This window comes from Symphalangus syndactylus, chromosome 21 (assembly GCF_028878055.3).
Source record: "Symphalangus syndactylus isolate Jambi chromosome 21, NHGRI_mSymSyn1-v2.1_pri, whole genome shotgun sequence".
Classification (NCBI taxonomy): Eukaryota; Metazoa; Chordata; class Mammalia; order Primates; family Hylobatidae; genus Symphalangus; species Symphalangus syndactylus.
Window position 1 is genome coordinate 42,439,897 of NC_072443.2, and position 13,016 is coordinate 42,452,912.

Here is a 13,016-nt window from a genome sequence, read left to right on the forward strand (position 1 = left end):
TCAAGCTGAATAGATATCATTGTTTTTATAAGTCATTAAGATGGTTTGTTGCAAAACATTACATAATAAGGTGTGTTCCTGACTTCAAGAGATGGTTTTTCCCTTTCAGGATAGAAAGGAGCTATATAACCAAACAATCACCATTCTACATCAGACCTTTATAAAATCTACTATAAAGTTTTACTTGTGAGGTACACCTTGAATATATGTATGTGTGTAAAATTATGTGTACATACATAGAGGGACAGCACGCTGATACTGTGCTTCCTGATATTGTACATACATAGAGGGACAGCACTCTGATATTGAAGCCTGGGCCTGTGGTCATACTGAGTTATTAGAGCATCTATGTTAACCTAATTTTAGTATATGTAATTATATTGTCTTCCTAATTTGCTCATGCACTTTCAACTGGAAGTGGTCAACACCGGATTCTTAAATAACTCCACATCATTAAGGTCGCCTACAGTAACACACAGCTTGTTTTCCTGTAAGCTACATTAGATGACTCAGGCCCCAAGTATTTGGAACAACTGTGAGATAATGTTCTGAATAGAGCTGTGGCAGGGTCATGTTTGGTCTGCTTGGCACGTATGATTTATCTTCATATATCAAGGAAAAAGTCTAGATACAAAAATGTGGATATGCAGTAGCTCACATAGAATATATATGCTAAATTCTGAAATTTAGATTTTTTTAAGAATTTAAAATTATGATAAGACATGCTGTGTATCTAGAATTTATTTTATTACATAATTACAATGAATAATTAAATCTCATGAAGGACGGAAGCTACATCTCATTTATAATAATGGATATGACAATTATGCATACTCTTGGGTCCTGCGCAGTATATGCTGTGCAGTTAATTCTTACAGCAGTCCATCAACTGCAGCTCAGTGAGGTTAAATGGCTTGTCCATAGAGCTGGTGTGATTTTAAGCCTTATCTCTCTGACTCCTAAACTTGTCTTCCCACAGCACCTTCTCCCTTTATCTTTGTATACTCACTATTCAACACAGTACACAGTATATAAGCATATAGCCAAATGAGTTTGTAGTTATTGATTACAAATAGCTTTGAACCACATACCACAACTGTTAATCACAAATGAACAGTTCTGGATGAAAAGAAAACAATATGGTTCATTAGGTTGATCACTATGATGGTCAATCCATGTTTGCAGATTGCCACACAATGGATGAGTTACCAAATAAGCAATTATTCTAGGTGCTAAGCCAACTGAACTAGCTTAAGTCTGTGCTGTATGACTGATTGCCTAGCAATCAGCCATTGAATGACAAAACCCATCTCCTATGTAGATGCAACCTTAAAATGGCCTGCTGTACCAAGTCATTATTTTCCTTTTTATGAAGGCAATGTTGTTTCAGGAAGGGGAAATAGAAGTCAGCATAAGCTCTTTTTCATAAGGAAAGCGATAAACTAGCTGAGAGAGGCAGGCTGAATCTGATGAATCTATGCATAGAATATGCTGATGTATAAGGCTGATTTAAAAACAATCCCACTTGAATAGTGGATTGTTATTAACACAGGATGATACTCACAAAAGGTAAATAAATAGATGAATGACTGAATAACTGATATATAAATAAATAATGAAAATGGTACCCTAAACTAGTCATAGGCATTGTCAACTGATGTCCAATAATATAATTGCCAAATGAACTTATCAGGAAAATATGTACACATAGGCCAATTGCAAACAATAACTATTAGTATTTCAAATTGGTTAATGATAACTGGTTGTTTAAATTAAACTTTCTTTTTCCTCTGAACTGCTTTCTGCTTCACTTAAATTGTTATAAACTTTAGTTTCAGACTTAAGAACCATAGTATGTATGGATGGATGACAGAGAGAGAGAGAGACATGCTAACCTGAAGAAGTGCTTGTACAGATGCCCTCTCAATTTTACATACTCTTAGGCCCTTCCTGGTATTTTATGGCCCTGATTACGTAGTTTGGAGCTACACAAACCAGAATCTTTTCACCCTAGCAGGAAGCAGTAGCTAGACCTCTTCTCTCTTCCTGAATAGAAAAAGGTGAAGAAAAGAGACAGGCTCAATAATTCTCAACAGTGGATGAAATAGCCCTCTTGGGGCTGTTTGGAAATATATGAGGGACTTGGAGTTGCTACAATGGTAGGAAACACCAATGACATTGAAAGAATTGTCGCCAGGGAAGGAAAACATTCCTGCAACATATGTCACAGTTCCAAAAGGAAGAATTTTCCTGCGCAAAATGACAACAGCATTGAGAAATGTTAGCCAATTCCCTTTCAGAACATCACAAGCACTTGCTTAATATCATCAAGGAAAACTAAACTTCAGCCGTTATTTCAAAGAATATGCCAAAATTTGGCTGAAAAACATTCCCTAATTGGAAGCAAAGAAGATTCTTTATGGCAAAAAAAAAAAAAAAAAAAGAAATGAAAAGTCCTTATTGTTATTCCAACAATAACCTCTAAACTCTTCTCAACATTAGGAACAGCACCTCTGAGTCTCTGCAGGCTTCAGAAATTTCAAAAGAAACAAACACTAAGATTCTGTTTTATCCAAGAACCATCCCCTGCTCAGACAATAAACTTGGTTGAGCACACAGTAGATTAACAAAGCAATCCAGGTAGGTGGCAGGGTGCAAAGCTCACCTGAAGCTGCTGTAAAATGTCCCCTCCCTCCTACCTTCAGTCTTGGGGGAGACTGTGGTTCTTGCACATTTCTGGAAAACAACGAATGCTGTTCACTATGCAGGTGGGCTGAGGATTTTAGCAGATGGCAACAGGATGGCTATAAGAGAGAAAAGAGCTCTTGCAGATGGTATAGTTACTCCTTTCTGTTTTGTTTTTTTTTTTTTTTTTTATTTGGGAGGGGAAAGTGAAGGAAATAGTTACAAGACAATGCAATAATGCTGCAAATGTCCAAAATATTTATTCTCATTCATTTTCTGAAATCATCACATTATTACCTTTCATCAACATATTGCAGAGGAGAAATAAAGCAGGAAATGGAGAGAGGACAGGAAGAAAAATCCTTCAACATCTACAACTTTAAATTTCCCATCCTCTAGAATTATCCGTTGTGGACTTGAAGCTTGTTAATGCAATACATTTCCCCATATTTTTCTTCTCCAAGTGAAATAAGCTAATTAACTTTTTCTCATAGGCCATTTTTTTTTCCAGTGCTGTGCAATTATTTTTGGTGCTTAACTTCCAGCTATATACATTCTGCTCATCCTGTGATTCTCAGATACTACAAGTTGGTCACAACACTCTGAAAATGGCTTGCTAGGTAGCAGCTGCCTTCACTGGTGATCTCCTGTTAGATGACAACACCACATCTCTTGGCAGTCTTATCCAAAAAAGGAGGTAGTTAATAAAAACACTCTGATGTAGGTAGCTTCTGACACAGCGTAGGCACAGGTTTTTCACCATAATGAGCAGCCACGATCATTAATTGAGCCACAGATCTGTGAGTCTTCCAATCCTATTTCTTCAGCTCTCACTGACATTGAAAAGATGGCAAATGGCAAGTTCTCTGCAAAGTATTGTCTCCCACAGGTCTGATCCTGGGAAGTCAATCCTCAATGATTGATATCTGCTGCTTTTTCCTACGCTGGCTTTGGGTGAGTGTCCTCAGAGCATTTCCTCTGTCTCTGTACTTTGATATTAGAAAGGGTAGTAAATGATACAGGCCTATGAGTGAAGTTGATGCCCTTTAATTATTATTCAGATGATTTGCTCACATTTTCATTTGTCTATCACCAATTTAGTAAATATATAAGAACTACTGTGAGTCAATCTTGGGATGGTTACTAGTTACAAGGCAACTAGATCAAGGTGTGGCCATAAAGGAGCTCAGGTGGAAGAAGATAGATAAGGAAGTCAAGAATTACTATGATAAGTTGGTGAGGTGATAGATATTTTAATTAGCTTGATTAAATTTTTCTAAATTCTATACATAGATCAAAACATCACATTACACCTCATAAATATATATAATTACTATTTGTCAGTTAAAATAAATTTTAGAAAAGGTAGTACAATGCAATATAATAAGTACATTATTTAAAAAACGTATAGGGTCTTGTGAGACCACTGTTTCAGCCTGAAGGGTTAGGATCAGAAAAGCTCATAGAGCAGGTAACAAACAGAGTCATGAAGAATAATTAGGAATGATCTCATCAGGGATCCAAAAATAGGAAGAGCAAACCATGGAGAAGATGGAGCCCCTAGAAAACCACAGGAATATAAGAGCACCAGGTAGGTAGGAAATCTGTGGATACAGGTGCAGTGTGGCAAGCATAAAGCTGGAGAAAGAGAGAAAGGCTGAAATTTAGGACTAGACTAGAAGCTAATTGAGACCCAGCACAGAAACTACCACCCAAGTCCAATTTACTCAGTGGCGTTAGTTTAGAAAACTTGGATTCAGAATGGGGCACTATGGTGTAATGAAGCTAACTTTACCTTCCCCACAATCTAGCTGTATGTCTCCCTGCATTATAGTGACACAGTGTGATGATGACTGCTATGTGGTAGACAAGGGGCTTAGTTTTCAATAAAATGTTTCATTTCCTCAATCAACTAGAGAACAAACCCAGGGATTTGGGTGGCTCCTTGTGGAAGACATTTGTTGCTTTGGCCACCCAGCATCTATTTCCTGTCTTCTCTGGAACTATCACCTTTGACTTTTTTTGGAAAACTACCTTACACCCACTTTGAGTGCATGTGTGGTTCCATTCCTACTTCCAGAGGTGAAGCCTGTTACTCAGTTTAGTACATCAACACACCACAGTGACTGGTCAGTGACTGGTTCTGAGATAGGCATATGGCCCAAGCTGGTCCAATCAGGATGAATCCTAGGGCTTATTCAAGAGCTGCCAGGAAGATTTGTTCTGTCAGATCCACTGGACCCAAACACGGCAACATTGAAGGGTCAGAGTTACTGCCAGATATCTATCTACTTTGGGAAACTTGAAAATAAAGTCAACATAATAGAAAGACAAGCCAGGACCAGGTGTGATGGCTCACACCCTGTAATCCCAGCACTTTGGGAGGCCGAGATGGGCAAATCATTTGAGGTCAGGAGTTTGAGACCAGCCTGGCAAACATGGTGAAACCCTGTCTCTACCAAAAATACAAAAATTAGCCGGGTGTGGTGGTGGGTGCCTGTATTCCCAGCTACTTGGGAGACTGAGGCAGAAGAATCACTTGAACCCAGGAGGCAGAGGTTGCAGTGAGCCAAGATGGTGCAGTGGCACCATCTTGGATGGCAGGGCAAGACTCCATCTCAAAAAAAAAAAAAAAAAAAAAGCCAGGCGATAAAGAAAAATGAAGCATCCTGGATGAAGCCACAACTGAATCCCAGATTACCCTAGAAATGTATGTCAAGAAAATTTCCATTTTATTAAAGCCTCTTTGAGTTATATTTTCTGTTATTTGACACTAAAAAAATCTTTACGGATATAATGCTAAAATTCTTTTTCAAAAATTGCCTCTTTAAAAACATAGTGTCTTAAGGGATAGACACTAAATATACTAAATATTGAACAGGTGAAGTCTAATGGATCAGAATCCATAAAGCCTGTATTCTAGGTTAGATTTGTCAGTTACTATAGTTTTGGGCAAAGTACTTCATCTTTTTTACCCTCAACTTTTCTACATATAAAATACAGAATACAGATAATAATTCTAACCTCCTTTCTATATCACAGCCTTGGTTGAGATGAAAATGAAATAAAATTATTTTTAAAAAGTCGCCCCATCCAAAGTGCTAAATGAATGAAATGGCTACTAAAGTATTAATATTTTTTTTTTTTTAGTAAGCACTCAAAGATGTTGAGTTTGCATTAGGAATCAGTTCTATTTTTCCCAGTAGTCTAAAACAGGTCTAAAGATGTTGATATCTAACCAGGACATGCTAAAAAGCATAATGTTCCTAAAGCTAAATGGAATGCAGCATTACCCCAGATCAGGAGCCAGCTAAAGCTTTAACACGTGTTGTGCCCATGCTGACACATTTCATGTTAATTGGCATTATGTTGACAGTCATTTGGGCCAAGAAAGAAAATGCTAGAAAGCTATGTCTAGTATCTACTTTGACCACAAAGAGGTTCCCAAAAAACCAGCAAATAAACAAAATAAAACCAATCTAATTAACTTTCCCACACTTCACATTTCACGTGGCTGCTGTGGTGACCTGCATGGCATGAAAAATTTGTTTGGCCTACACTGAACTGACAAAGTTTTGTTTCAGTTCTCAGTCTTCAATATATGCTATGTCATGAAGGACTACAAAAAGCCCATACTCATTTGTCCATTCTCTTTCTGAACAACCATCATACAATTGATCAGCTAGTTTCATCAATTCTATTACTAGGAATCTCACAGATCCCCAGCTGCTCAGCAAGTCATTCAGGCCACCTTATAGTCTTCCTACACTCGGGCACTATCTCTAACCCCACCCATTCATCCCTCTCCACCACCCCAGTTAAAAGGTCAACATCCTAGTTTTGGCAGAATTCCTGGACATGACAAGGAATAGTCACAGCTTCTTGGACTTCATTTACATTTTTATAACTCTGGGACTATGCTTATTTAGTTTCTTCTGACTGGAATACATTTTCTGCTAATCCACCCCATTGCCCTTCTCTGCCTAATAAGTCCTACTAAGTCTTTTTTTTCAATAACAGAGACTTTAAAAAATGAAATTTTTATTGGGTTCTGACAGGTAACAATATGATTAAGTAAAACTGATTTTATAAGAAAAGTCATATTACTATCTGAGCCTATCTTTAACATTTCCACCTCTGGTAGAACCAAGGGACAAAGAAATATTTATCTATTCTAAAAAGAAATCAGATCAAGCTTAATGAATGACAAGGAGTAACTAATTGCACCTGCATGCTGAGAACACAAAAGGGATTGGTGGGGACTTCAGAGAACTGAAGATTCCATATCCTTTCTAAAGGGACAGAGATCTAGACTATTGTTGCTTTCAAGTAAGCAGGTTGAATGTGTTAATACAGCTTTCCATTTTTGAGAGAAGTCATTTGTATTGCTCTGCGAAATCTCCTGAGAAGGTTGGATCAACATGTTGTTGGCTATATCCAGCCCAAGGGTACAAATTTGTAAATCTCAGCCTCATGACCTTGTTCAAATATTGGATTATTTGCGATGGCTTCTCTTACTCCCTTAGCCCAGTAGAGTGACCCCCCCCACCCACCCACTCTCATTCATGTGCTCATTAAGAGATTTTAATCTGCCACTATCTCGAAGTGTCAGTGACAAGGTGGACTTAATGAGCAGCACAATCATATATCGGTGGGGCAAAGTGTGGACTGTAGCCCATGCTTCGGTGCCCTGTACCCCATATCCTTCGGTTGAACAATTCTTTTTCTAGTGACTTGTATGCCTAACACACTGTTTATAAGGATGTATTTTTTTAAAAAAATTACCACTTCATATACTAAACATAATATTTTAAGGTGCAGATCTCATCCAAATTCCTCTAGGGGACCCTACCCACTTCATGACACAGTTATAGTAAGAAAAAATGATGATGCTTTTACCAAACAGTGTAATGATTTCTGCTCAAAATAGGTTGATATAGAATGCCCTCTCTTTGTTCGGGGCAAGATAATTTTGGTGATAGTTTTTAGTCAAGCAGCTCTAAGGCAAATACCTACCCACTCTTAACTAGAAAGGCCTGTAGCCAAATGAAGATGCTGCAAATTTGTTTTTAAGCCATCTTTTAAATAATATCACAGTGTTTTAACTGTGAAAAAGTGTATTTCTGAGATATTTATTTTAATATTTATTTATTTTGTGTTTCCTCTGGTGGAAGCCCCAGACTGGGATGAAGAAATAACTGAAATGTAGAAAACCACCCTAAGAAAGTTGATAAGATCCTAAAATCTGGCAGTAGACCAAAGGATAAGATAGAGATGGCCAGAACCCAGTAAGAGGTTGTGGACACCAGGCTTGAAGAGCTGATGTATCTAATATCCAGTTTCAAGTTTCCTTTCTCTGTCATATATTTTACCTATATCATCCTCACATCTTTATTAAGATTCCATTAAATGACAGCCTTTCACTGACAGATAGGAGTGAGTTGTCACTGCATCAAGAAGCTGTGATGTGGAGACAACTGGGATGAAGCCAGAAGAGAGCTGGCATGAGCAGAGCACAGCCCCACCCAGAATGGCATTTGTTATGGGTTGAAGCATGTTGCCCCCAAAAAAGAAAGTTGAAATCTTAATCCATACTATGAATGCAACCTTATTCCAAAATGGTGTCTTTGCAGATGAATAAGTTAGAATTAAGTCCTAATACAATTAGGACCTCATATTGAGCCTTAATACAATGTGAGTCATGTTCCTATAAAAAGGGAAATTTGGACCCAGTGACAGACATTCACCGAAGGAAGACCATGTGAAGATACAGGGAGAATGACATGTACAAATCAATGAACACCTGAGACAGTCAGAAGCTACGTGAGAGGCATGGAAAAGATTCTCCCTCATAGCCCTCGGAAAAGGCCAATCTGCCCAACATCTTGATTTTGGATTTGTGGCCTCCAGAACTGTAAGACAATAAATATTCCTTTTGCTTTAAGACACACACAGTGTGGTACTTTGTTATGGCAGCCTCAGGAAACTGATATAGTATTCCTCCAGGGAACCTCAGAGAGAGCTGAGCACAGAATGGATTACTGCAGTCACACAGGAGGGATTCTCGTATTACTATAATTTACATATTAAAGGTAAGGGTGAAAAACTTAGGAACACTCAGATAGCAGATGACTCCATCCACATTGCTTTCAGAGTGGAGCGCTCCAGTTCCCTCATTATATCACAGGAGTCCATTCTGGAAACCAGCTAGAATTAAACTCCTTCATAGCATAGAATACAATACAACACAACATAAATGCCTTGATCAGTTTCACCATCTCCTCAGTACCTTACTGGCACTTAACATTACGTAAATATCCTAAGAGTTACACCTACTTCAATGCCTTTCTCTATTTAGGACTTACAAAAACACCAAGTTCCTCTGATTTCAAGAGTTACCAAAGGTACCTGCCCTCAAAGATCTCAGGAAAGGAAAATAATCTCTTAACAATCTTGGAAGAGTGTCATTAAGAAAGGTAAGAGGTGGTTCAAGGTGCTTAGTGGTCTGGAGATAATATTGAGCACATTTTCCTGAAGCCCACTTTTTTCAGTTGACAATATATCATGAACTTTTGTTTGTGTCAGTAAATATTTCTCTACAACATGATTTTTACTATGTGCAAAGATTCCATCTTCAGAAAGACATTCCATAATTCATTTAACTAACCCTCTATTTCAGAGCCAAGTCAATGGAAAATCAAAAGTGTGCTGAGCCCAGAGGCATGTATGCCTGAGGAACAAGCTCTATGATCGATCATCTGTTTCATATTCTTCTGTAAGTCTCTTACATGGCACTTCCTTTATCTAAGAGAGTGCCTTATGGAATTCCATTCTCCAGCATGTGGTTGTTTCTAGGACACTGAACAAATGAAAATATCTGTCACTCTATCAAGTTTCTAAACATATCATCCATTCATTAAGCAAACATTTATTTTGTACTTAACATGTCAGACACTGCTCTGAGCCTGGTGATATTGTAATGACAGATAAGGTTCCTACCTTCCTGAACTTTAAAATCTAACTGGCACACACAAATAAACAAGATAAATTCAAGTAGCTGTTACAAAGGAAGTAAAACAGGCAATGGGAAAGGGATTGATAGGGAGGCATATAGTTTAGATGGAAAAAGAAGAAGTAGTATGTTAATTATAACCTGAAAAAGAGTTGTCCACATCAAGAGCCAGGAAAAAGGTATCACATGCAGTGGAAATAGGTAGAGTAAATGCACGATGGGGAAAAAGTGTGATACGTCCGATCAATACAAGTTGATTAGATGATCTAGATAATTGTGACATTGTAGGTGACAGAGAGAAGAGTTCAAGAAGAAGGCAAGTATTGGATCCAGGAGACCCTTGCAGGGCATGGTAAGGCCCTGGTAAGGACAGCAAACTGCTTACCTTACCTGGTAAGGCCCATGGTAAGGACAGCAAACTGCTAGTTCAGAAGATTTTAATCAGGGAGTGTTATATATCAGTTCTGTTTTAAGAAGATTGCTGTGGCTTTGGGGTGAAGCATGCATTATAAAGAAGCATGAGAGGCAGCAGAGAGAGAGAGACTAGTTAGCAGGATACTGTTATTGCCTTGTTGAGAGGGTTGTTGGTAGTTTAGACTGAGTAGAAATAGATAAAAGGGAACTGGTTAAAAATATATTTTGATGATAGTGTAGGCAGGACATACTGATGGAGGTAATATGGATGGGTAAGTTAAAAGAAGAAATCAAGGATGACATCTTATTATGAAAATTTTCAAACTTACAGAAAAGAGAGAATTGAATAATGAATACTTATATACTCATCATGTTGACTGTACAATTAAAATTTTACTATATATATTTTATCAAATAGCTATTCATTTATCCATCCCATTATCCATGCATCAATCCTTGTTATCTTTTTATGCTCTTGGAGTGAAAGAAAGACCACGTTACCCCCATTTCCCTACTACAGTATGCATATTATTAACTAGAATCAGTGTTTTGTTTTGGTTCTTTTTTTTCTATAGGAAAATTTTCATAGAGTTAAATGCAAAAACAAAAACAAAAAACACTCAACTTAAAGAGTTTTGAGAAATGCATGCAAATACGTAAGCCTAACTCAGGGTTTTAAAACCTCAATGCTATTCTGAACCTTAAATAATTCTTTGTTGTGAAGGGCTATCTTTGGGCAACACAGAATGTTTAGCAGCATTCCTGGCCTCTAAATTGTCTCTATACTTTACCAAAAACAACCTGGGTGGAGGGAGGGGGGTGGGCAAAATTGATAACCACTGCCCTAACTCTAACCAAGATATAAAACATTAGCATCATCTAGAAAGTTTTCTCATGTGCTTTCCCAGCAAATCCCCAACCTCTTTCCCAAGGCCACCAATATTCTAAATTATTTGCCACGTAGATTAGTTTTGCATGTTCTAGAACTTTATATAAATGTAGTCAAACTGTACATGCTCTTTTGTGGTAGGCATTTCTTACTAAATTTTACAACATTTTTGAGATTCACCCATGTCATGTATATGAGCGGTTTTTCCTTTTCTGTGTTAAGCAGTATTACGTATGTGACTATACTTGGGTTTGTTTAGTCATTTGGTTGTTGAAGGATTAATTTAGCTGTTTCCACTTTTACCTATTATGAATAAACTTGATATGAACATTCTAATTATTTCATGGACACGTTTTTATTTCTCTTTGGTAGAAGCAGAATTCCTTAGTCATAGGATAGGTATCTGTTGTTAGAAAATTGCCAGACACTTTTACAAGGTAATAATACCATGTCACATTTCAGTCAACAATGTATGAGATTTCCATTTGTTCTATATCCTTGCCAACACTTAGCGTTGTCAATAATTTTAATTTTAGCCATTTTGGTGGGTGTTTAGCATATCTCATTGTGATTTTAATTTGCATTTCCCTGATGATTCTAATGTTGAGTGTTTTTTCATGTATTTATTGGTCATCTATATAATTTTCTTTGCAAAGTATCCATTTAACTACCTATTTTTAACATAGGGTTATAGTTTTATTATTGAATAACCTAGTTTCTTTATATATACTGAATATCAGTCCTTTGTCAGATGTATGTTTTGTGAATATTTTATGCAGATCTATGGGTTGCCTATTAATTTTACTAACAGTGTCTTTTGATGAGCAGAAACATTTAATTTTGATAATACCAAATTGCCAATGATCTCTTTTATGGTTACAATTTTCTGTGTCCTTTCTAGGAAAATTTTGCCTAGACTCAAAGTCCTAAGGACGTTCTACTGTGCTGTCTCCTAGAATCTTTATTCTTTTAGTCTTTATGTTTAAGATTTATCTCAAGTTATTGTTGTGAGGGGCAGATCAAGGTTTATTTTATTTTCTGTATAGATATCCAGTTTTTATAGCACATTTTGTTGAAAGTATTTCCTTTTCCCTACTATATGGCATTGGTGACTATAGAAAATCAAACAAAATTATATCGGTATGAGTCTAATTCTGGACTTCTTAATCTCTTCCATTGACCTACTCTTGCTAATACCATGCTTTCTTGATTACTGTAGCTCAGTAGCAAATCTTAAAGCCTGGTTAGGTCCCCAAAATTTGTTATTCTTCAAGATTGTTTTTGATATTCTAGCTCTTGTGCATTTCCATAAGAATGTTAGATCTGCCTATTAATTTCTTTTTAAAAATCCTTATAGCATTGTTATTGAGATAGCATTGAATCTATAAATTATTTGGTGGAGAATTAGCATATTAGCAGTCGTATATATTCTAATAAATATACATGGTATATCTCTCAATCCATGTCTCTTTTTTTCTTTTAGTAATTTTTGACATAGAAATCCTACATGGTTTTGTTAAACTTATTCCTATGTTATGCTTTTTTGCTTTATTAAAATTTGAATATATTTTTAATTTTTTTTCTTCTTTATGCAGTTAAATATGAGAAGTGCAGTTGATTCTTATATATTGAGCTTGTATCTTGAGACATTGCTAAATTCACATATTATATCTTCCTGTTTCTTTTGAAGGTCAATTATACTTTTCTACCTTGACAATCATGTCATCTGAATAAAGACATATTTACTTCATTTTTTATATGTACGTATTTTATTTCCTTGTCTTTTGTTATGGCACTGGCTAAGAGTTCTGATAAAATGTTTGTAGAAGTAGTGAAAGTGGATGTCCTTGACTTGCTTGCAGTTTTGGGAGAAAGCATTCAGTATTTCACCATTAGGAATGATGTTAACTACTGGCTACTTTTTCTTCACAGATGACTTTTTTTTTTTTTTTTTTAGACGGAGTCTCACTCTGTCACCAGGCTGGAGTGCAGTGGTGCTGTCTCAGTTCACTTCAA

General features: G+C 36.7%; 1 protein-coding gene across 1 annotated transcript in view; it reads right to left on the reverse strand.

Annotated features, from left to right (window-relative positions):
- LOC134735446 (uncharacterized) overlaps window positions 1-13,016 on the reverse strand; it is a 160,966-nt gene that overhangs the window by 45,961 nt on the left and 101,989 nt on the right. Inside the window, exon 3 of the mRNA XM_063630501.1 lies at window positions 2,700-2,804. Coding sequence (XP_063486571.1) covers window positions 2,700-2,804 — 105 coding nt within the window. The remainder of the gene's footprint in view (window positions 1-2,699; window positions 2,805-13,016) is intronic.